The sequence below is a fragment of the Adiantum capillus-veneris genome, chromosome 24, assembly GCF_014529385.1.
Source record: "Adiantum capillus-veneris isolate H3 chromosome 24, ASM1452938v2, whole genome shotgun sequence".
In the NCBI taxonomy this organism is placed as follows: Eukaryota; Viridiplantae; Streptophyta; class Polypodiopsida; order Polypodiales; family Pteridaceae; genus Adiantum; species Adiantum capillus-veneris.
This window is the reverse complement of record NC_140954.1, coordinates 33451149-33477296: the sequence shown is the minus strand read 5'-3', so window position 1 is coordinate 33477296 and position 26148 is coordinate 33451149. Positions and strand designations below refer to the sequence as shown.

The following is a 26148-nucleotide window of genomic DNA, read 5'->3' as shown; positions in this document are numbered from 1 at the left end:
AGTAAAAATAAAAAAAAAGCTCCCTAAAAAGCTCTCTCCATACCTCTACTCCTTGAAGTGTGGGCTTGTTTATTAGAGAAAAAACATCTCTCGCATTGTCTCCTCCCCAACCCCTAAGGTGCCGCCACACAAGTCATCTACACATCCTTGCCTCACGCCCCCCTACGTATACCGTCGGCCTAGTCTTAATATGCTACCCACCACGACTCCCTTGTAGGTGGCCTCCTCCCCCCCATTTCCGACGGACTCTAATTCTCCTTTTTTTGCTCTCAAGCCAACACTTGGCATCAACTGCCAAGATTCGCTAGAAAAAAATGGTCCCAAAATCATGACCACCTACTCGCAGATATTACATACCACATACTGGCAGAGCTTAGAATCATGCAAGAATCTCATTGAGATTCTTTTCTTTAAGGAGAATTCCAAGGCTCTCTCAACTTTAGATATTTCTAAAATATCAAAATGTAGAATCAAACTTAGGGGACTGCATCATATGATTTGCGCCTTTTGCTCAGGACCAGTTTGGCAAACCAACATGTTATGTTTTTGAACCTAGCCTCATAAAAAAACTTAGTGCGTTACCCCTAGACTTGTTGGGCGAGCTACATGATGTGTATTTGGCCTCGATGTTCTCTTGCCTATTTCTAAGTGATCCGCGTGCGCAACCCCCAATGATGGAGATCCATGCTCTCATATAATCCACTACTTACCCCCCCCCCCCCCCCCCCCCCCCCCCCCCCCAACCCCCTTCTATTAAGGGAGAGGGCATCTCCTAAGATTCCTAATAAAAAGAATACTCATTATTAGGCCCACACACATACTAGGGCTACTATAAATATAATCTATTAATCCCAAGATTCTTTTGAATCTTCCTGCACACCCTTGCCCCCTCCTTGGAGTCCCTCCATCAGTGTCTCCATACTCCCCCCCGGCGTCCTTCTTGCCTCCGAAACCCATCCCCTTGTGTGTGAGATTCTACCTTGCCTAGAAAGAAGTTCTGAGATCACTACTTCTCGTCTCCTGGACAAGCCAATGCGACCTATTGCACACATGGGCCAACTCACGGGTTGCTTCATAAGACAATGCTATTAAAAATATCACGTGAGAGAGACAATAGCATGATGCCGACACCCTGTTAGAATCTAACACATTGCAGATTTAATACTGGCTTGTGGGCCTACGAGAGATTATCACACTACTATGCAGTGATATACCCACTCTGAACTGCCTACAAAAATGCACATTTTCTCGCTTGAGAGAGAGAGAGAGAGAGAGAGAGAGAGAGAGAGAGAGAGAGAGAGCCCTTGGGTTGCCAAGTGCTTGTTGCGGGAGAGCTTTGCTCGTGGCTTAAATAGAGAGTTGCCGCCCCACTGCCTCTAAAAGGGTGCGCACATGGAGCTGAACTAGAACCATAGCGGCAAGAAACGATGACGTGATAAGAATCTCCACCCCGCTGCGGCAAACCCAGCAAAGTAGGGCTTGGTACATAGTTAGCCCTGCTGCCCAACTTCTCACCGAGAAGCAAAGGGGAGAGAGAGCTTGTTCGATGGAGATGGCACACTTTGTGTGCGCGAAGAGAGCTTGGCGGCTCTGTGCTTAAATTCAGATTGCTGCATGAAATTCCTTGCTGGTAAATCGTCATGTGCGCACCCTTTGAAAGAGGCTTCGAGATGCAGACGATGGTGGGCAGGAAGGAGGGAGAGAGAGAGAGAGTTTTCTGGAAGCACGTGGAAAGAGAGAGAGAGAGAGAGAGAAGCAAGGTACCTTCCTCCGATTCTTTCCAAAATTTGAAACTTTGGAGTTTAGGCTATACGTCTCAATTCTCTTCCCCCTCTCTCTCTACTTCTCGGGTGTGGGTGCGTGTGCGCGCGCTAATAAAAAGAGGAAAATGGTTCAACCTTTCTATCACCCAAGTGTCCTCGTCGGCTAGGTCTCTTGGGACAGTTTCCTACGACGTTAAAACTCTCTTCTTCTTCTTCTTCTTCTCTCTCTCTCTCTCTCTTTCTCTCTCTCTCCACGATGAACAAGGTAGGGGCAGGTGGGGGGCCAGCAGGCGGGGCATTTGGAGTAGGTCTCGGGGGTGCGGGTCCAACTGTTGCCGCTGCTGCTGCCGCAGCCCAACGTCAGCGTGCCCTCCTTCAACGCGCAGACGCAGACATCACCAGTCTTCTCGACAACTTCTCTCACCTTCTTAAGGCTGCTCGGGTATTCTTCCTTCCTTCTTCTTCACTGCTTGCTGCTCTAAAATAACTGCTGTGTGTCAGAAACGAGAGAGAGAGAGAGAGAGAGAGAGAGAGAGAGAGAGAGAGAGAGAGAGAGAGAGAGAGAGAGAGAGTCCGTACCTAAAGTGCATACGTTCTTATATATTTAGACCTGGGTGGGACTCATTCTGACCTACCCAAGGTGGTGACAAGCATGCGAGTACAAAGGAACAGAGTTTAAGGACACATTGAGAGGAAGTAGGAGACACATATGTTACACACACATATGCATATGCATGTATGTATATATGAAAGCTAGAGTCTCGAGGAAAGAGTTGAAAAGTTGCACCTCTGGTCACATACCCAATGCTAGAATCTCAAAGCTGCTACGGGAAGTCCAAGAATGCGGACGACTGAGGCTACTGAGGAATCAATTGTCTGATGACGAAGAATGAAGGAACTGCACTAGTCACCTTAGAGAATGACGAATTGCAAACTGTGTCTAAAGGAAATCATCGGAACTGAGAGTGAAAACTGTGACCGATCTTCATCTGTCTGGAACACATCGCGACTCTTAGATTGAATTAGGAACAAATATCCGATAGAAATAAAAACACAACAATATTGGGACTGCAACTAATACGATAAGATCAAGAGACCTTGCACACAAGCTCTACAAGAGAAGAACAAGGTGTTGTAGAAAGCCACAACATAGACTGTCAATCGTGTTCATTGCACATGGAACCACTAGAACTGAAAGGAAGTAGTTCTCGGAGACTAACTCCCAAGCTGGCTTCACATCCCCCTCTGAAGGGAGAACAGCGAGACTATAGATAACGTGTTGCTAGGGCTCTTGCCCTTGGACACTCGAGTGCATCCTTCTCATAGGGTGGGTCACTTGAGGAGGAGGTTCTTAGCTGGTTGCTACGAGTTCGCTCCGTCGTTCCCAGCATGTGGTGCATCAATTAGGTGGTCATGGTGATGCCTACGCATGGCTCTTGCCCGATGGTACGCGGCCCTTGTCCCACCATGTATCATGGCTAATATTTGGAAGGGATAAGCACCTTCCCCTGTGGGCACCTCTGGTGCGACGAAAAAGAAATAAAAAATCCATAGCCGAAAGTTGATTCAAAACTTTGCAAAAGACCAAGCCTTTGCAGGAACAAGCCCTGAGAGTTCTCATATTGGAGGCAGTTTTCATACTAGAGGCTAAGGCTACTACAAGCATAGTTACATGGGACGGTGGGTCGGGTCGGGGTCGGGGTCGGGAACGAGACGGCAAAAGTCAGGAAACGGGGACGGGGTCGGAACGGCAAAAAAAAAAGAGTGTTTTTTTGGCATTTTTTGACCTACACACATGCCACACACATAGAGCATCACTTTGACCATAAATTTATACTAAATAGACCAAAGAACACGAGTCATATAGGTTGAAATGTGCTAATAAAACATCGATGATCGATGGATACAAAATGAGAAGTGCATGCCACAATGGCTCAAGAGTCAAAAAGCCTAAAGGACTTAGGACAAGCCTGAGGCCTCAAGGATAACAAAAAGTACAAAGGGCTATGTAGTAGGTAGAGTCGTAGACTCAAGAGTCTAGACTCGAGAGTCGAGTGATCAATGATCATCAAACTCCAAGAAGTGCTCGCGTGCTGAATCTCTACATCGTCATCGTAGTCGAGGTCGTCAGCGACGTATGAGGGCTTGGGAGGCTCGCATTGAGGCTCGAAATCCTCCTCTAGCTCCTCCAAAAGAGTATCGGCCATAGATGGATTCTCTTGTGCCATCTCCCACTCAGTGAAAGGATCTGCCTTGTGTGTGACGCTCTTGGCAAGCATACGCAAGTTAGCGCTCACAAACACCAAATCATTGGCCCTCTGAACCCCAAGGCGATTCCTCTTCTTAGAGGCAATGTGGCTGTACACACTCCATAGTTGCTCCAAGCAACTAGTGGTACATGCTTGGCTAAGGACACGAACAGCCAAGCGTTGCAAATGTGGGCCATCTCCTCCATAGTCCTTCCACCACAAAACCGAGCCAATCTTGTTGCGATCAAGCTGTGCATCTACACATCCATAGGAGCACTTCTTTTGCCTGTAGTTGAGTAGCTCGTCTCTAATCTTGCGCCTAATGTCACTGCTAGGCTCAAGGCGCTCCAATGCAAGCTGCCATCCTTTGCTCACCTCCTTGTCAGTCTCTTGACGCCTTTCTTGAAACTCATGGTCAAGCACATAAGCTGCCGCATGAAGTGGAGAGTAGTATCCATTCCACCTCGACTCACACAAGCCATGAATCTCCGCATACTGAACAGGGTCAGGCACAAGCTTCTCAAGTGCCTCTATCATCCGATCCATGGCTTCGTAGACTTTGCCAATGCATGGTTGCAAGCCATCCACCACTCGAAGTAGGTGTAGAATAGGCTTGACCATGGCGTCAAGAGTCTTCACCTCCTCCCACCAAGCGGCGTCGTCGGCCCATTCTCGGCATTTCAATCCTATTGCTGATGTAGACTCCGGCATGGCTTGGAACTCATCACTGAGAAAGAGGCCCCTTAAGGCTCCGCCACATGTAGACAAGCGGCCTAGCATAAGCCAATTGAATGCAAATCTTGTCTCTGAATATTTGAGCAAGGACAAGTGGCTCCTCTTTGAGAATTCATGGCGCACTTTTTGATGGTTGAGCACAAAGGAGACAATTCGAGAGGCGTCACCAATGGTGGGTGAAATCCATGACAAGTTCCCTATGTCCTTGAGGAGGTTATTGAGGCAATGCGCCATGCAAAATGTGACATGGATGCTGGGATACATTCCCTCAGTGATAGCTCCGACTGCCCTATTTGACGCCTCTCCATCTGCAACCATACAAAGGACATTCTCCGGGCCGGTGATCTCTATGGTGCTTGTCCACTCCGTAGCAAGCATCTCGGCGGCCTTGCCACTATCGGATGCATCATGTGACTCCACAAAGTACATCTTCCCCCGAGAGTAGGCCACCACCCCGTGGATGGTGTAACTAAGTCAGACTTTGTAAATAATTAATTTATATACGAAAAAAGAATCATCTAATTAGTTGTGTGTACACCAGAATAGACCTAGCAGTTCTAAGGCCTCAGGTGAGCCTAAATGCGGGCCACAACACCTCAGAGGGACTTTAGCAGAAATTACCCTGAAGCCCTAGTGATTGGGAAATCAGGTCTTCAGAAAGGGGTAAGCAGTAGCCTCAGATTTTAGGCTCAGGAAAAATACGCGCGTCAGTACAAGCACATGAATGAGATGGGGTCCTTAGAACAGTGACCCTAAGGCTAATAAAGCTAATAAAGCCTTAGGGTAAGTTTCGTTAAATTAAATTTAACGGTCCGTGCCCGGGTAGGCGGCCGGACAAGTGTGAACAGGTAAAGGCGGTGCAGTGCCAGTGTAGCATTGCGCCGGCAGACCTTTGGTGTTCTCATAAAAGAATCATTGGTAGCATTTGTTAGTTAGTTGCACATTTTTAATTAATGAGCTAGAAGTTTTTAAAGTCAAAAGTTGAATGGTTTTTAAGTTTTTAAAGTAAGTGTGCCAAGTGGCACACTTACCAATGCAAACTAACTCTCTCTTAACTCTCTCTTCCTAGCGTCCCCTCTCCTTGATGGCTATTTAGGAGCCCCCCCTCCCCCATTTTCAGGGCTGGCAGTGCACCTACCTCCCCTAATGTGAGCGTGCTCTACGCGGTGGAGCCCTCCATTGAAGCTTTGAGAGCAACCCCTTGCGACATATGTGGTAGCCTTGTGCTCCAATTGTCAAGAACAAGGGATCTCACAGTCATAGACACCTTCTAGTGAAGTTTCATCGCGAGAAGCTGCCGTAGACGCTCTCTTAGCAGAGTGCGGCTGCTGTAATTCTCTGTTTTCAGCCCCTAATCACCTCGATTAGGGCTGTTTTCAGCAGATCAGCCATAGAAATTCTCTTCTCTCTCCTTATCCTAAGTCTACATCAAGTTTGGCGCGATTCCATTGCGAAGAAGACCTCTGTTTCGGCGTAGGGGTGTGCATAGGTAAGAATTTCAGGTTATGTGCAGAAAATTACAGCAAGCATGTGCGTGTGCATTTTGCTTGTTTCTCTTTTGTGTTCGATGCATGAATGAATGAGCATGAAGGCAACACATAACGGAAGATGGACTCTCCTCTGTGAGAGCTTCCGATGAGCTGTTTTGGAAGATAGACTCTCTTTTTGAGAGCTTCCAACCAATCTCGCAGAAGAGAGGAAATCCCCTAAGCAGAAAGAAAGTGGAAACACTTTCTCAGTCAGTAGTCAGAACAGAACAGAAGAAAGAATAGAGGACGGGCGTATGTCCCGTTCCTGTGCTTGTAAAGATTCTCCCTTAGTAATAAAGATATTCTCTTTATGGGGGGGGACCAGCCCATCTTCTGGTCCCCAATGGAGTGTCAAGTTTTCTCTCTCCCTCTAATTCTCTTGAGTATTTGAAGTGCAATTAAACGTCAGTTTACGCTTCCGTATTTTTGTGACAGTGGTATCAGAGCAAGGTCCTCTCTCTCTTCCTGAAGGGATTGACGACTCTTGGTAGACTGCAGAAATGGGAGGACGCGAGATAGAGTTCTCTCTCCTTCAACAGCAGGTGGAAGAGTTGCAGAAAGCTCTCTCCCATCCAGAAGTCCAAAAGATTCTCCATACTCTTGAAAAAGGGAAGGAGGAAATGCCGATGGGGTCAGCAGAAATTCCGCAGAACCCAAAGGCGCCACAACCAAGGAAAGATCCTTTGATTGGAACCTCCGGCATGCACGAGAGGCAGAAGAAACCTCCAGAACGTCATGTGCTGTTTAATCCAAAAGTTCAAGAGCAGGATCCCCCTGATTCCCCTCAATTCTCTTTCATGAAGGATCTGGATGACATAGTTGCTCCGGAAGACATGTTTCTCGACGATCCGTCGCAGCAAGAAGTGCATTCAAGGGAAAGGACTCCTGTCTACAAGGAGTCTAAGCATAGAAAGAAGGAGGACCATAAGAAGAAACACCATAGGCAGAAAACATTCAAGTCGGGAGATAAAGATGTGAAATTCGACACCTACAATGGACGGCGTGATAATGACAAAGCTTTGGCTTTCATCCGCCAATTTGAAGTTGCATTTGCAGAAGGGAATTTCAAGGAAAGATCCAAGCTTCGCCATGTCAGTTTGTACCTGAAAGGCACCGCCAGCAATTGGTGGTTAACCCTTATCCTGGAAGATCGCAAACCCCAAGATTGGACTGCCTTCAAGAAGGAGTTCTACGCACAGTTCCTTCCTTCAGATTATGAGGAAGAGGTAAAGAAAGAATGGGATCGACTTTCACAGTCAGAGAACGAAACTGTTCCACGCTATGTGGATAGGTTTTGGGACGTTCTCTTGAAAGTCACTCCTTTCAAGAAGATTGACGATTCGGAGAAGATGTGCAAGTTTGAAGCAGGTTTGCATGAAGCCTTGCAAAAGGCTATGAAGCTTTACCCTCGAGGTAACTTGCAGATACTTATGGAATCAGCCCGCATAGCTGATGGAATACATGACAAGGGTACTCCCAGGAAGATGGAGCAAAGCACTTACCATGCCAAGCAGAAGGCTCTCCATGAGCAGTCTACCTCTTCTACTTCTTCTCAAAAGAACAAAAGAACCGCCTCCGAAGCAGAAGCAAAGCCAAATCAGCCCAAGAAAGGGAGATATCTCTCTCCTGCTGAGTTGCGAACCTACATTAGTGAAGGAAGATGCTTCAAGTGCGGACAAGCTGGTCACATGAAGGGTGACTGTCCAACCAAACCTCCACAACCACCCTCTTCCAATGCAGTCCCAGATGTACAGGGAAATACAACCAAGGATGGAAAAGAAAGAGCTCTTCTCAAAGCATGGGGTAGTATCAACAACCAGCGGGCTCTTATTTTGTTTGACCCTGGTAGTACAGACAACTTCATCTCTACCAAGCTAACTGACGACCTGAACTTGCAGCCCAATCGTTTTGGAGTCTCTATTCAAGCGCAATCTGCTTTCAAAGGGCAGAACTCAAACTCTACTCCAATTATAGGAAAGTTGAATCTAAAGGTCGACGACTACAAGGATCAAGTGTCTTTCTTACTAGCTTCACTTGAAGGATGCGATGTTATCTTGGGAATGCCTTGGCACTACAAGATGCATCCCATTCCTGACTATGTTCAGAAAACCTTATCTTTTGCTCATAAAGGAAAGGAGTATCTTGTACTTGCAGATGCAGGTGATTGGCGTATTCCTATCGCCAATCACATTGCCATCAAGAAAGAAATGAAAAAGTGTGTTTCAGCGTACTTGATTTTTGCAAGAGAGAGAGATGTGTCTGTTTCACAACTTTCTTCCTCTTTAGAGCAAAAAAGACTTAAGTTAATAGAAAGATATAAAGATTGTTTTGCAGATGAACTTCCAAATGAACTCCCACTTTCGCGAATTGAGGATCATACAATTGATTTGATCCCAGGAAGTTCTCCTCCAAATCAGCCCCCTTATCGAGTTAGTCTAATGCAGCAAGAGGAAATTCTCAAGCAGGTTAACGAAGTTTTGGAGAAGGGCTTAATAAGGCCTAGTACTTCTCCATATTGTTCACTTGTCTTGCTAGTACAGAAAAAGGATGGCACATTCCGCATGTGCATAGACTATAGATCTCTAAACAAGATCACAATCAAGAATCGATTTCCAATCCCTCGGATTGACGACATTCTTGACAAGTTACAAGGAGCAAGTGTCTTTAGTCGTATAGACTTGAAGAGCGGTTATCATCAAATCCGCATAGCTCCTCAGGATGTGCATAAGACTTCATTTAGAACAACCTTCGGGTTGTATGAATTCTTAGTGATGCTTTTTGGACTCACTAATGCACCAGCTACATTCAACAGAATGATGGATAGAAACTTCCACTCATACAGAAGCTTTACAGGCGTTTTCTTTGATGACGTCTTAATCTTCTCAAAGACGGAAGACGAACACTATAAGCATCTCGCCTTAGTGTTTGAAGAATTACGCAAACACAAATTATTTGTGAATGCTAAGAAGAGTGAGTTCTTTCTAAAAGAAATTCACTATTTGGGCCATATAGTATCTCACAACCAGGTGAGAATGGACCCTGATAAGATTCAAGCAGTTGTAGAATGGCCTACGCAAACTACAGTACATGATGTACGAAGTTTCCTTGGCCTCTGTTCTTATTATCGGCGTTTCATTCGAGCTTTTGCCGCGATAGCAGGTCCCCTCCATGACCTGACAAAGAAGCGGATTCCATTCCATTGGACAAAAACAAGCTTTCGAAAAGCTTAAGTATCTACTCAGTCACGGACCTGTTCTCACCGTCCCTGATCTTCGCAAACCTTTCGAGGTATACTGCGATGCATTTGGAGATTGTGTAGGAGCAGTTTTGAACCAAGAGGGTCACGCGATAGCCTATGAAAGTCGGCGCCTTAAAGATGCAGAGTTGCATGCCTTCATATACGAAAAAGAGCTAATGGCAGTAATTCATGCTCTTTCCATTTGGAAACACTATCTATTAAGAGCTGATTTTATTATCAAGACAGATCATCAAAGTCTTCGCTACTTTCTCACACAGAGAAAGTTATCAGAAAAGCAGATGAGATGGGCCAACTTTCTTTCAATGTTTCATTTTCAGATTTTACACACTTCTGGAACAAAGAATGCAGTTGCAGATGCTCTCTCCAGGCGTCCAAAGATCAATGCACTAACAACTATTTATCACGAGGAACTAGAATCTCTCAGTGAGATGTATCCTCAAGATCCAGACTTCGTCACAATTTGGGCAGATCTTCAAGCTGGTCACTCAAAGCCACCTTATTCCATTAGGGATAATACACTCTATCGTCAACAAGCAATATGCATAGCTCAACCCTTACGACAGAAGGTGATGGATGAAGCACATAATTCTCCTTATGCCGGGCATCGGGGAATTGCTTCCACCACTAGTGCCCTCGAAAGGTATTTCTTTTGGCCAACACTCCGTGCGGACATTGAAAAACATGTACGTGAGTGTTTAGTCTGCCAAAAGGTAAAATATGACAGACATAAAGTTTATGGCAAGCTTCAGCCGCTCCCTGTGCCTAATACGCCATGGGAAAGTATTGCCATGGATTCTATTACGGATCTTCCTCGATCCAAGAATGGAAATGATGCGATCTGGACTATAGTAGACAGATTCAGTAAGCAAGCCCATTTTCTTCCAGTAAAGAAGACGATCAAAGTTGATCACATGGCTAGAATATTTCTAGCTCAGATTTTTAAACACCATGGATTGCCAAAGACTATTGTGAGCGACAGAGATCCCCGCATGACTAGTCTATTTTGGCAGGCATTGTTCGAAAACTTGGGAACTAAGCTTGATTTTTCATCAGCTTATCATCCTCAAACAGATGGTCAAAGCGAAATCGCTAATGCCACTGTTTTAAATCTCCTCAAGTGCTATGTTTCGGAACGACAGTCCGAATGGGAACAATACTTACCAATAGTTGAGTTTGCGTATAATAATACCATACATTCCTCAACTGGTAAAGCCCCTTTCGAAATTATTTATAGGAAGCCCCTCTTACTTCCTATTATGGTGACCAAAGAAAACATCTTCGCCGCAGATGAATTTGTGCGCAATATTGATATTGCCCATCAACAAGTAAAGCAAGCGATTCTTCGTACTCAAGAGCAACAGAAGAGAAAAGCAGACAAGTACAGAAGGAATCTCAATCTTGAAAAAGGACAATATGTCCTGCTTCGGTTTGAGAAAGCTAGATTGAAAAAGCGGGTCCGCAAAGGGAAAGTTGTCAAACTTTCCCATAGATTTTACGGCCCTTTCAAAATTACAGATAAAGTCAATGATGTGACTTTCAGATTGGATTTGCCTTCTAACTGGCGCATCCACAATGCTTTTCATGTCAGTCTCCTCCGACCATATGTTGGACCTCCTCTAGTGGCGCCCGTACAAGAAGATCCTCCAGAAGTCGAAGAGACTGAGGAAATCCTTCAACCTGAACAGATAATACACCACTCGGAGAGACAACTCAAGTCGGGGAGTCTACATCGAAAGTATTTAGTCAAGTTCAAGAATTACACTTCTTTAGATGCAAAGTGGATGACTGAGTCCGATCTTAAGGACTACCCTGACATCTTGCACAGTTATGTTGACCCTCTACAGTTGAGGTCAACTGTTTAGAACCAAGAGGGATGTAACTAAGTCAGACTTTGTAAATAATTAATTTATTTACGAAAAAAGAATCATCTAATTAGTTGTGTGTACACCAGAATAGACCTAGCAGTTCTAAGGCCTCAGGTGAGCCTAAATGCGGGCCACAACACCTCAGAGGGACTTTAGCAGAAATTACCCTGAAGCCCTAGTGATTGGGAAACCGGGTCTTCAGAAAGGGGTAAGCAGTAGCCTCAGATTTTAGGCTCAAGAAAAATACGCGCGTCAGTACAAGCACATGAATGAGATGGGGTCCTTAGAACAGTGACCCTAAGGCTAATAAAGCTAATAAAGCCTTAGGGTAATATTTTAAATTAAATTTAACGGTCCGTGCCCGGGCAGGCGGCCGGACAAGTGTGAACAGGTAAAGGCGGTGCAGTGCCAGTGCGGCATTGCGCCGGCAGACCTTTGGTGTTCTCATAAAAGAATCATTGGTAGCATTTGTTAGTTAGTTGCACATTTTTAATTAATGAGCTAGAAGTTTTTAAAGTCAGAAGTTGAATGGTTTTTAAGTTTTTAAAGTAAGTGTGCCACGTGGCACACGTACCAATGCAAACTAACTCTCTCTTAACTCTCTCTTCCTAGCGTCCCCTCTCCCTGATGGCTATTTAGGAGCCCTCCCTCCCCCATTTTCAGGGCTGGCAGTTCACCTACCCCTCCTAATGTGAGCGTGCTCTAGGCGGTGGAGCCCTCCATTGAAGCTTGAGAGCAGCCCCTTGCGACATATGTGGTAGCCTTGTGCTCCCATTGTCAAGAACAAGGGATCTCACAGTCATAGACACCTTCTGGTGAAGTTTCATCGCGAGAAGCTGCCGTAGACGCTCTCTTAGCAGAGTGCGGCTGCTGTAATTCTCTAATTTCAGCCCCTAATCACCTCGATTAGGGCTGTTTTCAGCAGATCAGCCATAGAAATTCTCTTCTCTCTCCTTATCCTAAGTCTACATCAAGTTTGGCGCGATTCCATTGCGAAGAAGACCTCTGTTTCCGCGTAGGGGTGTGCATAGGTAAGAATTTCAGGTTATGTGCAGAAAATTACAGCAAGCATGTGCGTGTGCATTTTGCTTGTTTCTCTTTTGTGTTCGATGCATCAATGAATGAGCATGAAGGCAACACATAACGGAAGATGGACTCTCCTCTGTGAGAGCTTCCGATGAGCTGTTTTGGAAGATAGACTCTCTTTTTGAGAGCTTCCAACCAATCTCGCAGAAGAGGGGAAATCCCCTAAGCAAAAAGAAAGTGGAAACACTTTCTCAGTCAGTAGTCAGAACAGAACAGAAGAAAGAATAGAGGATGGGCGTATGTCCCGTTCCTCTGCCTGTAAAGATTCTCCCTTAGGGGTGTGCACAGGTAAGAATTTCAGGTTATGTGCAGAAAATTACAGCAAGCATGTGCGTGTGCATTTTGCTTGTTTCTCTTTTGTGTTCGATGCATGAATGAATGAGCATGAAGGCAACACATAACGGAAGACGGACTCTCCTCTGTGAGAGCTTCCGATGAGCTGTTTTGGAAGATAGACTCTCTTTTTGAGAGCTTCTAACCAATCTCGCAGAAGAGGGGAAATCCCCTAAGTAAAAAGAAAGTGGAAACACTTTCTCAGTCAGTAGTGAGAACAGAACAGAAGAAAGAATAGAGGACGGGCGTATGCCCCGTTCCTGTGCCTGTAAAGATTCTCCCTTAGGGGTGTGCACAGGTAAGAATTTCAGATTATGTGCAGAAAATTACAGCAAGCATGTGCGTGTGCATTTTGCTTGTTTCTCTTTTGTGTTCGATGCATGAATGAATGAGCATGAAGGCAACACATAACGGAAGATGGACTCTCCTCTGTGAGAGCTTCCGATGAGCTGTTTTGGAAGATAGACTCTCTTTTTGAGAGCTTCCAACCAATCTCGCAGAAGAGGGGAAATCCCCTAAGCAGAAAGAAAGTGGAAACACTTTCTCAGTCAGTAGTCAGAACAGAACAGAAGAAAGAATAGAGGACGGGCATATGCCCCGTTCCTGTGCTTGTAAAGATTCTCCCTTAGTAATAAAGATATTCTCTTTATGGGGGGGGGACCAGCCCATCTTCTGGTCCCCAATGGAGTGTCAAGTTTTCTCTCTCCCTCTAATTCTCTTGAGTATTTGAAGTGCAATTAAACGTCAGTTTACGCTTCCGTATTTTTGTGTCGGATGGACCGCTTGCGGGTGTCGCTCCCCATCCATCTACAAGGAGAGAGACGCCATTGGTCTCCCGCAAATCCTTTGTTGCTTGGGCCGCTTGCTCCACGGCAAGCTTCTCTTTGTCAAGGAGGGTGGTGCGAAGCCTCTCCGATGAAGGTGGCACATAAGAGGAGCCATATTCCCCTATTTTCGTAACCATGGTTCGAAAGTATGGAGACCTATCCACACAAAATAGAGCATGTTGTGTTAGTATGGACAGTCGAGAGTCGAGAAGTTATAACCCATTATGAATACAAAATGGAAGATTGCAATGTGCATATGCCAAGGGAAACTCACCGCGAAGCATGGAAGGCAATGTTGTCGTGGAAGAAGAATCGGGCAACCAACCTATCCACCTCTTCCTTCAATTTAGGATTCCAATTTTCGTTGAGAGTGGTTTGGCGATGCGGAACGGAAGAGGACGGTGTAGATGCATGGCTCTTGAAGCTTCGAGAGATGTCGTCAAGGTTGGCTTCCCTCTGCTCTCGCGGTGTCGTTGTGGCGGAGGGATCAACGGCAACAAAACGGCCCCTCTTGGCCGCTTCCGCAACCTCATACACCGTGAGCTTCTCAAGAAGATCCAACCTCTTCTCGAGAGCTACATGAGGTCAAAACTTCACCTCGTGACCGGGTTCATGAAGAAGATGGGCTGGCACTTTGTTTGAACCACCCGTTCTCTTGTATGGGCATAGCTTGCATGTCCATGGTCTTGCACCGCCACCTTTGCCACGCGAGCTAAAGTCGACTTCATCCCACCACGACCACGTTTGCACGGCGGGCCTCCTTCGAGAAGAACCGGCTTGAGAAGTGGAGTTGGCTTGAGATGACACGATGGTGGAGAGACTCGAGAGAGTAGAGCTTAGAAGTTAGAGGAGTTAGAGGAGAGCTTGTGTGGAGAGAGAGTAGAGGAGAGCTTCAAAGTGGGTAGAAGAGGGAGAGGAGAGCTTCAAAGTTCAAACTTCAAAGTGGGTAGATGAGGGAGAGATTTGAGAGTGGAGACTAGAGTGTAGAGTAGTCAATGGTCATGCTTCAAGCTTGAGCCTTGAGGCTTGAGCAATGACTCAATGAGGCTATGAGGCTTGAGCAATGAGCATTGAGTAGAGAGGAAAGCATTGAGTAGCTTGAGCTTGAGGGAAATTGCAAATTGGAATGAGACTATGAGTATTAAGAGGCCCAAGGGAGCCTTTTATAGCCTCCCAAGGGCCAAGGCCTCCCAAAATGTGGCAGTTGGGGCTGCACATATCCGTTAAAAACGGTCAAAAACGATCACATTTTTCGGCCTGACTGCAGCCGTTCCCGGCCGACCCCGTTCGACCCCTGCCGCTCCGGTCCGTCCCCGGCCCGTCCCCCTGTGACCCGCCTGTCTGGCCCGAATTCCGTCCGTCCCACAGCGTCCCCTTCCGTTCCCGGCCCGGTTACGGCCGTCCCTCGGCCGGTCCCCCCCGTCCCCTGTGAGCCTCCACCGCTTGAACTCAATGCTCCTTGGCTGTCCACTCCAAGCTACATATCCAAACACTGTAGAAAGAGGCAGTGTGTCAGGCCTCGTCTTTCAAAATGCTACAAAAGGAAAGAGTGTGCCAGGCCTTGCGTTTTAAAATACTATGCAAAGTGCAATCTTGGAGAATGTCGTCATGCTGTCGCAGAGGCGAACATTTCAAAAGCCATCAAAAATAGTCGCTGGTGGCCACAATACAAAACTTTGCCCAAGGCCAAATGCGACAATTTGCGAACTTTTCAAAACGCTATGCAACGATGGTCTACTCCTCACTGGATGGAAAACGTCTCCTTGTCTTCACCTTGCGCCAATTTGCCCCTCGCAATCGTGAAGCCATGAGCTCTGATACCATGTCAAAGTCAACGATGTGAAAGCGTAGAGCTTGGAGAGAGAGAGAGAGAGAGAGAGAGAGAGAGAGAGAGAGAGAGAGAGAGAGAGAGAGAGAGATTTTGTCGAACCAACCAACTAGGCAATGAGTTAGATTATAATACAATGGGGGTTGGGTGCTTCTTATATACTACTTTGAGGTCCACAAGTACCCCCTCAAAGAATTTCCCTATCCAAAATCTTGTCAAATAAGTAAAACAAATGCCTTAAAACAAAACTAAATATTGGGATCACATTGGGCTATTTACTTGAGATGCTATAACTTTAACAAGATCTCCAAATGTTGTTGATTGCGGAAGTAGGAACTAGCCATTGTGCTAGTTGATGACATGGCAGATTGTACGGATTTTTGCGTTTTGCGTTGATTGCTGACGTGGCAATTGTACGGAATTCTTGATTTACGTTGGCTGCTTTTTGGCATTGTTTTTGGACCATAAGCTTTTGAGTTTGAAGGCTTTTCATGCAAACTGCTTTTGGGGCCTAGGGCCTTTAAATATGAGGCCATGGGCTCATTCTCTAGCATGCTTCCTGGAGAAGGTGCAGAGTTTGGAGTACCGGTTTGTATTGTGTTGATACAATATAAAGAAATACCGAAAGGGACGCCAAGGTTTGGGGCCAATACTCTCTGGGGTGGAAGTCCGCCACTGTGTGTCGCGTGTCGTCTCTCTCTCTCTCTCTCTCTCTCTCTCTCTCTCTCAGTTCAGTTGTTATTGAAGTGTTAAAGGTCTGTTCAGTCTGTTCTTTTCTATTGGACGTGGTGCCTGTCTTGTGAAAGTGGTATCAGAGCATCGGGCGTGTGCTTTTCTGAAAGCATACCGGTTCTACAAAAGAGCAGACAAAGCTATTGGAATTTTACTTGAAGTATCTTCGGGTCCCGACCTCGGACTTTTTAGCCACTCCCACCCTTACTTCATCACATCGGACAGAGTGGTGTAAGTCTAACACCCCCTCTCAGCACCTGATGCTGAACAAACCGCGTGAAGCCGAAGATGTGAGGCAAACGATGAAGATGTCTACTGCAATGTCCACTGAAGGACAATACTCCGGCGAACTCCGCGAGTGTCGCAGTAGTCTGGGGTGTCCTAACCGCCAAGAAATCTCCGTAGAATGCCGTCACGACCAGTGTAGCAAACTATTGTACTTGGCCGATACAGGGTGACAATACTGCGTGAGGGTCCCGAACTGAGTATGAAAACAACTCCTTGTCATGAGAGAAGTGCCAATAGACCTGCAAGTGTCCTACCCAATAGGATATGTGGTGTCTGTAGTCAAACCGTCCGGAGAAAATGGAGAAGCCCAGGAACCGTCATGAGAATGACCGGAAGCTTGTCAATGCAGGAACCTGCAATCCAGTGTGGCCAGGTGGCTAAGCTGTGTAAAACTTCACGAAGGCTAGATGTAGTAATCTGAACCGTAAACGTCCTCCAAATCAAGGAAAGCCAGACTAAGCAGTCTGCAAGCTACCATAAGCTGCAGCAGTCACCGAGATACCGCACAAACCACCACCGGATAGTGTCCTGTCAGTAGGTAGGGTAATCCAAGATGTGGGGAAAGCTAGACTCAACAGTCTGCACTGTGAAGAGCCTCTGAGAAGAGGTGTGGTTAGATAAAGCTGTCTGCACTGTGATCATCCTGTCGAAGTAGGGCAGCCAGACTGAGAAGTCTACATTGTGAAGAACCTTTGAGAAGAGGAAAGGCAAGACCAATCTGTTTGCATCGTCTTGCCTGTATCTCCTGCCTCCAATCCTTTGGTGTCAACCAAAATAGAATCCGCACCAACGCCGCCACCAAACCGCAACTCGGTGTGGCTCTCAATGTGAATGAGCTGGGAGTGGCCTACTGCCTAGGTCGGGGGATAAGTCTGTTGTAAGGTTACTAAGGGTGAGTGTAAGCAACTCGGAGGGTTTAATCCAAATGATCAAGAGTGTAGAAGAGCAACCGCACTACCATCCAAGCCAAGCTCCGGGTGACTCCGGATGTAGTCGCGTAATGATGCCTGATCTCCTGCATCTCACGGGTAAACTCTCCAAGAGAGTCCAAAGCACCGAAGTCCCACTCCAGTATGTAGATCCAAGCAACGAACCTATCGAAGAAGAGATCCAAGATCCTCTCCCTAAGTCCATGTAGATGCTCTTGTGTAAGCAAGTGATCTGACTTGTCGAGGTCAAGTGGTAAGTGCCTGTCCACTCAAGATGGTGGTGTCCTCTCTGAGAATGTCGGAATCCCATATGCTATGAGCATGGCCATATCTCATGTGAACTCCTCTGATGAGTGCATAGGTGTGTCCATAGCAAACCACAAGTCACCACCTCCTCTAGAGTGCGCAACCGTCGGAATGATGGTTGGAAGGAATGGATCTCCCAAGGATCGTACGCCCGTAGATGATCAAGCCGATGTCGAAGATATCGTGTATTGCAGCAATCACGGAGAGACCGCATGGACCACCACCGGATGGTGGCCTGGTAGGAGGTAACTTCATCCTCTGTGAAAAACACAAGCCATGTGGTTGATGTCCACCAAAAAACGCAATTGCGAGGTGATGAAAACGCTGTTGTCCAGTGATTTTTAGTGTGCTCGAGCCTCGTACGCTCCTGGCATGGTCCGGAGCGATGCAGAGGGTCTGGGAGGGTGGGGAATCAATGTAACAACCCTTGGTGGATTGAAAACAAAGAAAACACAGCGGTGGTATATGGCGGAAAACAGTAGATGAAGAGGATACTCGCCGGCAATGCACCAGATGCAAAGCGGGGTAGGTGGTGGCGAGATCTGGGGTCCAAAAGCTGAGCGCTGCCCTCCTGCTGCAAAAACGCAGGTCAATTTGCAGCCCACTTTTGCTGCACTTTTTGGCACCAAAAACCTTCTGTTTGCTGAAAAAACAAAGGCTTGATATCAAGGGTACCCTAGGTGCCCAACAACTTGTGGAAGGTGTCAACGACACAAAATGACCAATAAAACTGCCGAAAATGGGTTGAAAATCCAAAAACGCAGATGAAGGTCAAAAATGTAAATGGATTTGGAGGGGTTTCGCGACAAAGATGTTCAGAAATGGTAGCGCTAGCAGGGAAAGCAGCAGACCTGATGTTTATTGCAAAAAACGCAGGTTGAGGTGAGGTCCTCCGCGACAGAAATGGCTCCCGCTTCTGCGCTTGCCTGACTGATGTAAAAACGCTGGCAGATCTGACTCCAGTTGCAAAAACGCTGGCTGGTCCAGCCCTCAACCTGATGCGATGTAGCACCTCGGAACACAGCAAAGCCTGAAGCTGCTGATACGATGTGAGTGTGCGTGTGCAGAAGAGAGAGAGAGAGAGAGAGAGAGAGAGAGAGAGAGAGAGAGAGAGAGAGAGAGAGAGAGAGAGAGAGAGAGAGAGAGATGGTGAAGAGGGGGCGATCAATCCCCCATGACTACCATGAGCAGAAGACCCAATATAATGAGATATGTATGGAAGTGGGTACCCTCCTGGCCCCATAAATAGGTGCCAAAGGGGAGGTAGGGCAAGGCCTGATAAAAATCCCCACGACCCAACAAAAAAATGATATATGGAAATATATGTGGGTGCTCGGTTGGCCCCAAACTCGAGCTGCTGGACCAAGTACAACCTAGACTATGGGTGGCCAGCCCGGAGACATACTAGCCGTACAAGTATGCCCTAGACCTGTGAAGCAGCAGAGTGGTGTAAGTCCAATACCATGGAAACCCTATTAGGTTATATCTTAAATTTCTCGACATCTCTCAGTAGATGTCTCTGCTCGAGCTGATAACCTCGAAGGTCCGGTGTGACTGCTATGTCTTGGGACCACCATCACCGCCACAGGAACACTCTTTGTCCAAGAGATTATGGACCATGTTACGGTCGCCTACGACCTTATGGAATGAAACTAGCCCTAATTTTTGGTGCAGGTTTCAGGATGGAAAGACAATCGACTTTTCGAGCTCGATTGATGTCGAGATTGCTTTTTAAGTTTGAAATCTGTTTGAGAACTTGTTTGGTGATCCTTTGAAATTTGTTTGAAATGGATGGTATCTGTTTTGAACCTGTTTTGGTGCCGATTTGAAATGTTTGACTCTGGTTTTAATACTGGTTTCATTGATTGGTGATTTTACTCTCGTGTGGAGAAGTGAGAAAAACTGTTTTGGTATTGTTTGAACCTTGGAACGACGCAGGTCAATGCCTGGGGAGCGTTTCATTAAATGTTTGAAAACCTTGGAACGACGTAGGCCGATGTCTGGGGAGCGTTCTGTTGTATGCTAGAAAACCTCCGAACGATGCAGGTTGATGCCTGGGGAGCGTTTGGTTGTATGCTTGTAAAATAATTGTTGTTGTGACTCCCGGCCCGGACTTGGATGGTTATGCGTGAGGAGTATTAAGAAGTCTGAGCAGTGGTTGCTCTCAGCACCTCCAAATGACACATGTTGCGGTCTGGGGGGTGTTTGGTTGTAAAAGGCCTCTATATCTCCCGGCCCGGACCTTTTTAGGTTATGTGGGAGGAGAGAGGGAGTCGTTAAATATCTTCCGGTCGGGACCTTCTTAGGTTATGCAGGAGGAGTGTTCATCGGCGAGTTTATGTTTCTATGTCTTGTAACATGCATATGTGAGCATTTGTGTTGCATTGTGATGTGCCAACTACTGAATATTCCTAACTGGATGAGATTGCCAGGGTATGTAATTTTAGTGCATCAAGACACCCGTGGAAGATAAGTGCGGTCTGCGTGTGATGACTAATTTTATTATGCCGAAATATCAAGAGTTCTGATATGGACGAAAGGAGTTGGCATGCCTCAGAACAGTTGGTATGACGAGGAATGTAGAGAGACGAGAGCACAACTTCAAAGGGATCTTCTCCTAGGGGTCATCGATCACAGAGTCTCGGGTAGCCTTCCGGTGCCTTGTGTGACAGAAGAAGCGAGCGCTCCTAGCTCAAATGGAGCGAGACTTATACCAGCTGTTCTTGAGCAGAGACTCAGGAGAGGCATGTCGTCTCTTTCATGACACTCCCCTCCCCCGGTGATTACTTCCCTTGATGTATGGGGTCAATATGCAACATCCTCATATACGGTCCCAGGACAAACACCCCTTCCAAATCCTCCTGAGCCATGGCCATCTACAAGTACCTTCCTTACCACCAAGATGGCAAAGACGACCATTGACAGGGTGATGACAAGGAGGGCATATGATCATGATGGTCTAGTATCAAAGCACTTTACACATGCTAGAGATATGCTGGTAGAGGTTCTTACAGTTCTGTTCAATCGTGTCATGTGTGAGGGTCTACCTGAGACTTGGAGACTGTCTACTATTGTGCCTATCTTCAAGGCAGGTGATCCTACGGAGCCAAGAAACTATCGTACTATTATGATTGGACACACATTCGCGTGGTTGTATCCATCTATCCTTAAGCAGTAGTTGAGCAGATGGCAGGGAGAGGGTGTAAGAGCAGTGGGACAGGCCGGTTTCATGAGAGGCTTCTCCACTCTTGACCATATTCTAACACTCAGAGCCATTATTGAGGGTAGGGCACATGGGAGACGGATTTATTGTAGCTTTGTAGATTTTCAAAAAGCATTTGACATGGTGCCCAAAGCCAGATTGATGCGCAGACTATAGGAGATGGGAGCACCTAATGAGTTGATTTGGGGGATCATGGCTCTATACAAATCAATGGTGGGACATATACACACTCTAGAGGGTATATTTGATTTAGTGCACTCCACTATTGAAGTGAAATAAGGTTGTCCATTGTCCCCTACTCTATTTGGTATGTATGTAGATGAGGTTTTTGCTTACATTGACAAAGAGGGTGAGTCGTGACAGAGGTGCCCAGCTCGCAGGGAGATGGATTCCATTGTTGCTATGTGCTGATGATATTATGTTGATATCTGACTCACCGGAGGGTATGCAACGATATTTGGATGCATTACTTAGCTTTTATGTGCAGCGAAAGTGATTGATGGTATCTGCTCAGGATTAGTGCTTAGTGCGTACGCAAGGTTCCTTTACTTCATGAGAGTGGTGCAAAAGACTAGAAAGAGAAAGAGAATGATCTTGTGAGTGATGGTTCTGAGAGAGAGAGAGAGAGAGAGAGAGAGAGAGAGAGAGAGAGGACTACACCAGATGAGGTCCGAAACCCCCCTCCAAAGGCCCTCCTCTCTATCGCTAAGAGGTATTTGCTTTAGATTGCACAAATGCTGTTACAATGTTCTAGATGCTGAGATGCTTGACTGGTGCTTGCAGTAGATGATGGGAACTTCGAGGCTAAAGGCTGAATGCTGAAAAACGCTAGTGATCTTGAGGCTGCAAGTTGACGGGGATCAGGGGCTGAACTTGATGTCTGGAAAACGCTGATATGCTGCTGCTGTGTGGCTGAAAACGCTACTGTTGTGTGGCTGGAAACGCTGAACTACTGGCTGGAAAAACGCTGGAGTGCTGATGATAATAGGTGATCGCTGAGTGCTAGAAACGCTGAGGGTGATGGATGAAAACGCTGGTACTGCTGGTGCTACAGGGTACTGACTTCTTCTTCCTTGCCTTAGGAGGTGACCCACCAGGCCCCCTTATATAGCAAGGCAATGCTAGGTCGAGCAGTCACTTATTCAGCCTCCACAATCTTGATAGAATCATGCTAATGTCACTTATTAAGAAGTTGAACTATTAATAAGAGGTGCTTCGTATGCGGTTCTTGCCTAGGCTTGGTACTAATGGTGCTATATGGAATGTGCAATTAGAGGGTATGCAGCTACTCTATAGTGCCTGGACATGCACATCCTGCTTCTAGGCTCACAAGGGTGCCATAACACTTCCTAGGCTATTCTAAACCCTAGAAATAGGAGTTATAGCTTGTCCACATGCACATAGGGTTAGATGTGCACGTGACATTAGCTTTGTAGAGGATAGTGGATTGTGTGTAAACCTTGGTAAAACCAAGGTTATGGTGTTTGACACCAGACCGCAGGTGGATCAGGAAATCGACACCTACATTCACTTATGGTCAGGAGACTATGAAGTGCACATATGCATACACTTATCTTGGGGTAGCCTTCACTGGGCCAAGGTTTTTCTTTGAAGAGAGCAACATAGACTAGACTGACCTGAGCGTATGCGGCCTTGGGAGGATTGGAGAGGATGTGTTCGTAGGTCAATTCTAGGAACCTCGAACAAAGCTCTGGCTCTTTGTTACCTTGGTAGCTTCAGCTATGCTCTGTGGGGTTCAAATTTGGGGAGCCCTCCCCATGGAGATAGAGGTGCTTACCAGATCAGTCTCCTTTATGCACAGCTTATGGGATACTACCTGAGATAGATATGCCAGATTCGCCCTTGAGTCCTCTTGACAGTTAGCTTTACAGGGGGACATATCATGGTGGTTTGCACAAATGTCATCATGGTTCCAGATACATGGCTTCAGCATGGACAACTTAACCCCCTTCTAGTACTCCCTCGATGCACCATTGTTGTCTCTTACACGGGTGGAGATTACTAGACTCGTTTGCCAGTACCTAACCCAGCTGGATACCATGAGGACATGGATAGAGCCGACACGGGAGTGGGGTACGAAGATGGCTTTCTATAAAGAGCATCTTCTCCAACTCATAGGGGATGAGTTTGTGATTCAACTGAGCTATATGGATACACATCTATCTCATGGGTTATGATGTGCCATTGGTCAGATACGGACATCTTCCCACTAGCTTGAGATTGAGACTGGTAGATTCAGAGGGATACCAACAGCCAGCAGGATATGCTGCCTATGCCATACAGAGCCAGAGATGGAGATGTCTTATATATGTAAGTGCACAATGTACTATGAGATACGGGGTCGCTTCCATTGTATTCAGAGACGGCTTCAGACCCTTCTCCAAAGTCATGAGTTATCAGGACCAGAGATGCCTTGGACTGTATCTACTTGGGTTACACAGACATAGGGACAATTTACTGAGGAGATCTGAAGAGAGACAATCCTAGAGACCGCGGTACTCTCGTTGACCGAGCATTGTAGCTAGGGATCGAGGTACCCGCGACTAAGGACAGGAGCTTCACAGCATCGACGGAGATTGCAAGAGGATTCGAGCCATACTATATCGACATCCAGAGTACAGATGAGGATAGACTCATGACCCATTATATCACCCTCTTGTACTGGGCACCATTGTGTCAGTGATCACACATACCCCACACAGTTCCAGCTAGATGCACTGCTAGATTCATTTTAGCATTTCTTTTTTTGTACCCAGACATGGTATCAGATTCACCAGTTTGTAACGGTTTGGTTTTATAGGTCATTTTGGCCTCTCTCCTCTTGTTCAAGTTCAGCTCAGTTGTTTGCAGGTTTCTCACGTGTGCTGCTGTAGATTTTTGGCTTGGGGTATCCCAAGTCTATTACAGCGCATGACGATCCCCTTTATTTTTACAGATGCACGCTTGGATATGTCTCATTGATCACCTTCTACGTGCTGCTCACTGAGGATATAAATGACTAACCGTCCTTGGAAAGCTCATGCCAGTGATGTACTTTACAGCAGGAATCCTTATGCCATTGTTTCTGGGTTTGCGCATATGCACATCCAGTGTGGAGGGCGGTATGCAGTTTGCTTATTAGAACAGGCATTCATGGGTTGTTGCATTGCTTTTGCGATTTTCAGGGTCACACACTCTTTTTGAGGGCTCTCCTACAGATCCGGTTTTCATGCTCACATCCTTGGGATATACATGACTAGGATCTCATTGGAGTTTGCAGGGACAGTTAGTGACAGAAAATGGTCATTTTCAGATATCCTGGAATCCGTAGCTTGCTCCAGTGTTCTTATTACAACATTAAAAATTACGCCTGTTCTTCTAGTTTTTCAGTTTCCTTTCATGTCTATGCTCGTTTCTTGTTGTCAAACAGGTGCATTTTTAGCCGATATTCTCTTTAAAGCTTTTGTTGACATCTCGACACTTTTGTGGATCATGGATGGAAGGCGATAAAATCTCCATCTTACTACCAGTGCTTATGCTGACTTATGTTGTACTTATTTTCAGATAAATGAGCCTATCAGGAATGCTCAAGAAGAGTTTCAGATGGAGGTTCATGCAGCTCGAGTGGTACGCCATCTCTTTTGTTTCCACTCTCAAATTCTCTCTCTCTCTCTCTCTCTCTCTCTCTCTCTCTCTCTCTCTCTCTCTCCCCCCCTGCTAACTTGGGTTTACTGGTGATTCAGGTGCAGGCAGCTGATTCTCTTCTGAAGCTTGTGTCCGAACTTAAACAGACTGCTGTATTTTCAGACTTCAAATCCTTGAATGAGCAAATAGAGCAGAGAGTGAAGCAGTTTGAGAAGCATAATGAAGAGAGTGATTGCATTCTAGGTACCATCAGCGAGCAGGCCGCAATTGCCCTCAAGGAGCTGGAGTCTCACTATTATCTCTCATTGCACAAGAATGTGGATCTTGATTCAGCTCAAATAACAACGGGATAATGTTATGCTTCCCAAAGGCCAAAGGTGTTCTACGATTCCAATGGTGTGTGAAGAGGGCCTAGTCTCAAGGCTTCCATCACGACAGTAGAGCTACCTGACGAGGCTTTCATCGGAAGTGCAAAGCTACTGTACATTTTTGTGACATAATGGAGAAACAGGAAAGCGGTGCAAGGTCTTTCTTGAAGCATAAACTAGTCAAACTCCAACTCTGCAGAGGAAGGATCATTATTGGTAGGTATTAGGGCCATTTCATATAGATTTAAACCATACAATGCATTTGCCACAGTGTTATGTAGGGATGGGGCCTCGGGAAGAACATCTGAAATGGATTTTGTCTTCTGTTGGTATGTGGATGGTTGTTGGGACTTCTCACTTCTGGAAATACGCAAGGAATGCATTACCTCATGGAGCAGGGCTTCACTTGATTTCAGAAAGGAGCACATTAACTCTGGTGATGGTGAACTCAAGTGTAAAAGACCTTATCATACCACCTTGCCAATGTGCGTGTGCACAATTTCTCTCTTGGGATAGTTTCCTACGACGTTAAAATTCTTTTTTCTCGGGTGTGTGTGTGGTAATGAAAAGAGGAAAATGGTATAACATTTCTATCACCCAGGTGTACGTGGCTTGTCCTAAGCTTGGCCATGGTTGATTGTCTTTTTTTGTCTTGTGGGTGGTTACCTTGCATGTTCACCTCAGGTTGAAGGGGACTTCTTTTGATGTTGTTGACCATTTTATAACTTCTAGTTCCTTTAATTTTAAAACATTTGGATTTTTTGGACCTCCTTACCGAGTCACTTGGTCACTTTACTATGCTCGAATTGCTAAGTTTTAATCTACTAGGTTCCCTTAGCCCAGTAATGCACTTTTTGAGAAGCTACATCAAAGCTAATGGTTATATTGTCTTGTGGGTATTTACCAAGAGTCTTCACTATGCTATTGTCTCAAGTGAAGAAACTGGCTCTATTATGTAGGATGGAGTTGATGGGTATAATGTTGTATATGAAGATTAGCATAACTAGTGTGGAGGTTTGCTTTGCAGACTTGACATGCTTCTGCTAGACATAATGTTCCTAATGATTATATGGTTTTATGGGGGACTACTTTGATGCTTTACTTGGCACCTTGGTGATATTGTCTCGTCATGGGTCTTATGGTTGGTGGTGTGGCGTTTGATGTAGAGTTATTTTGTTGAACA

General features: G+C 46.0%; 1 protein-coding gene across 1 annotated transcript; it reads left to right on the top strand.

Annotated features, from left to right (window-relative positions):
• Window positions 1-1940: 1940 nt before the first annotated feature.
• LOC147426182 (mediator of RNA polymerase II transcription subunit 22a-like) lies at window positions 1941-25561 on the top strand. The gene is made up of 3 exons (XM_086498308.1): window positions 1941-2205; window positions 24517-24579; window positions 24696-25561. Exons 1-3 carry the CDS (start codon window positions 2020-2022, stop codon window positions 24948-24950), a joined length of 504 nt encoding a protein of 167 aa, XP_086354434.1. The 5' UTR covers window positions 1941-2019; the 3' UTR covers window positions 24951-25561.
• Window positions 25562-26148: the final 587 nt, after the last annotated feature.

Coding starts and splice junctions, on each gene's coding strand:
- LOC147426182 (XM_086498308.1), top strand. CDS start 2,020: ATGAACAAGGTAGGGGCAGGTGGGGGGCCAGCAGGCGGGGCATTTGGA. Junction 2,206..24,516: donor ACCTTCTTAAGGCTGCTCGG/GTATTCTTCCTT, acceptor ACTTATTTTCAG/ATAAATGAGCCTATCAGGAA. Junction 24,580..24,695: donor AGGTTCATGCAGCTCGAGTG/GTACGCCATCTC, acceptor CTGGTGATTCAG/GTGCAGGCAGCTGATTCTCT.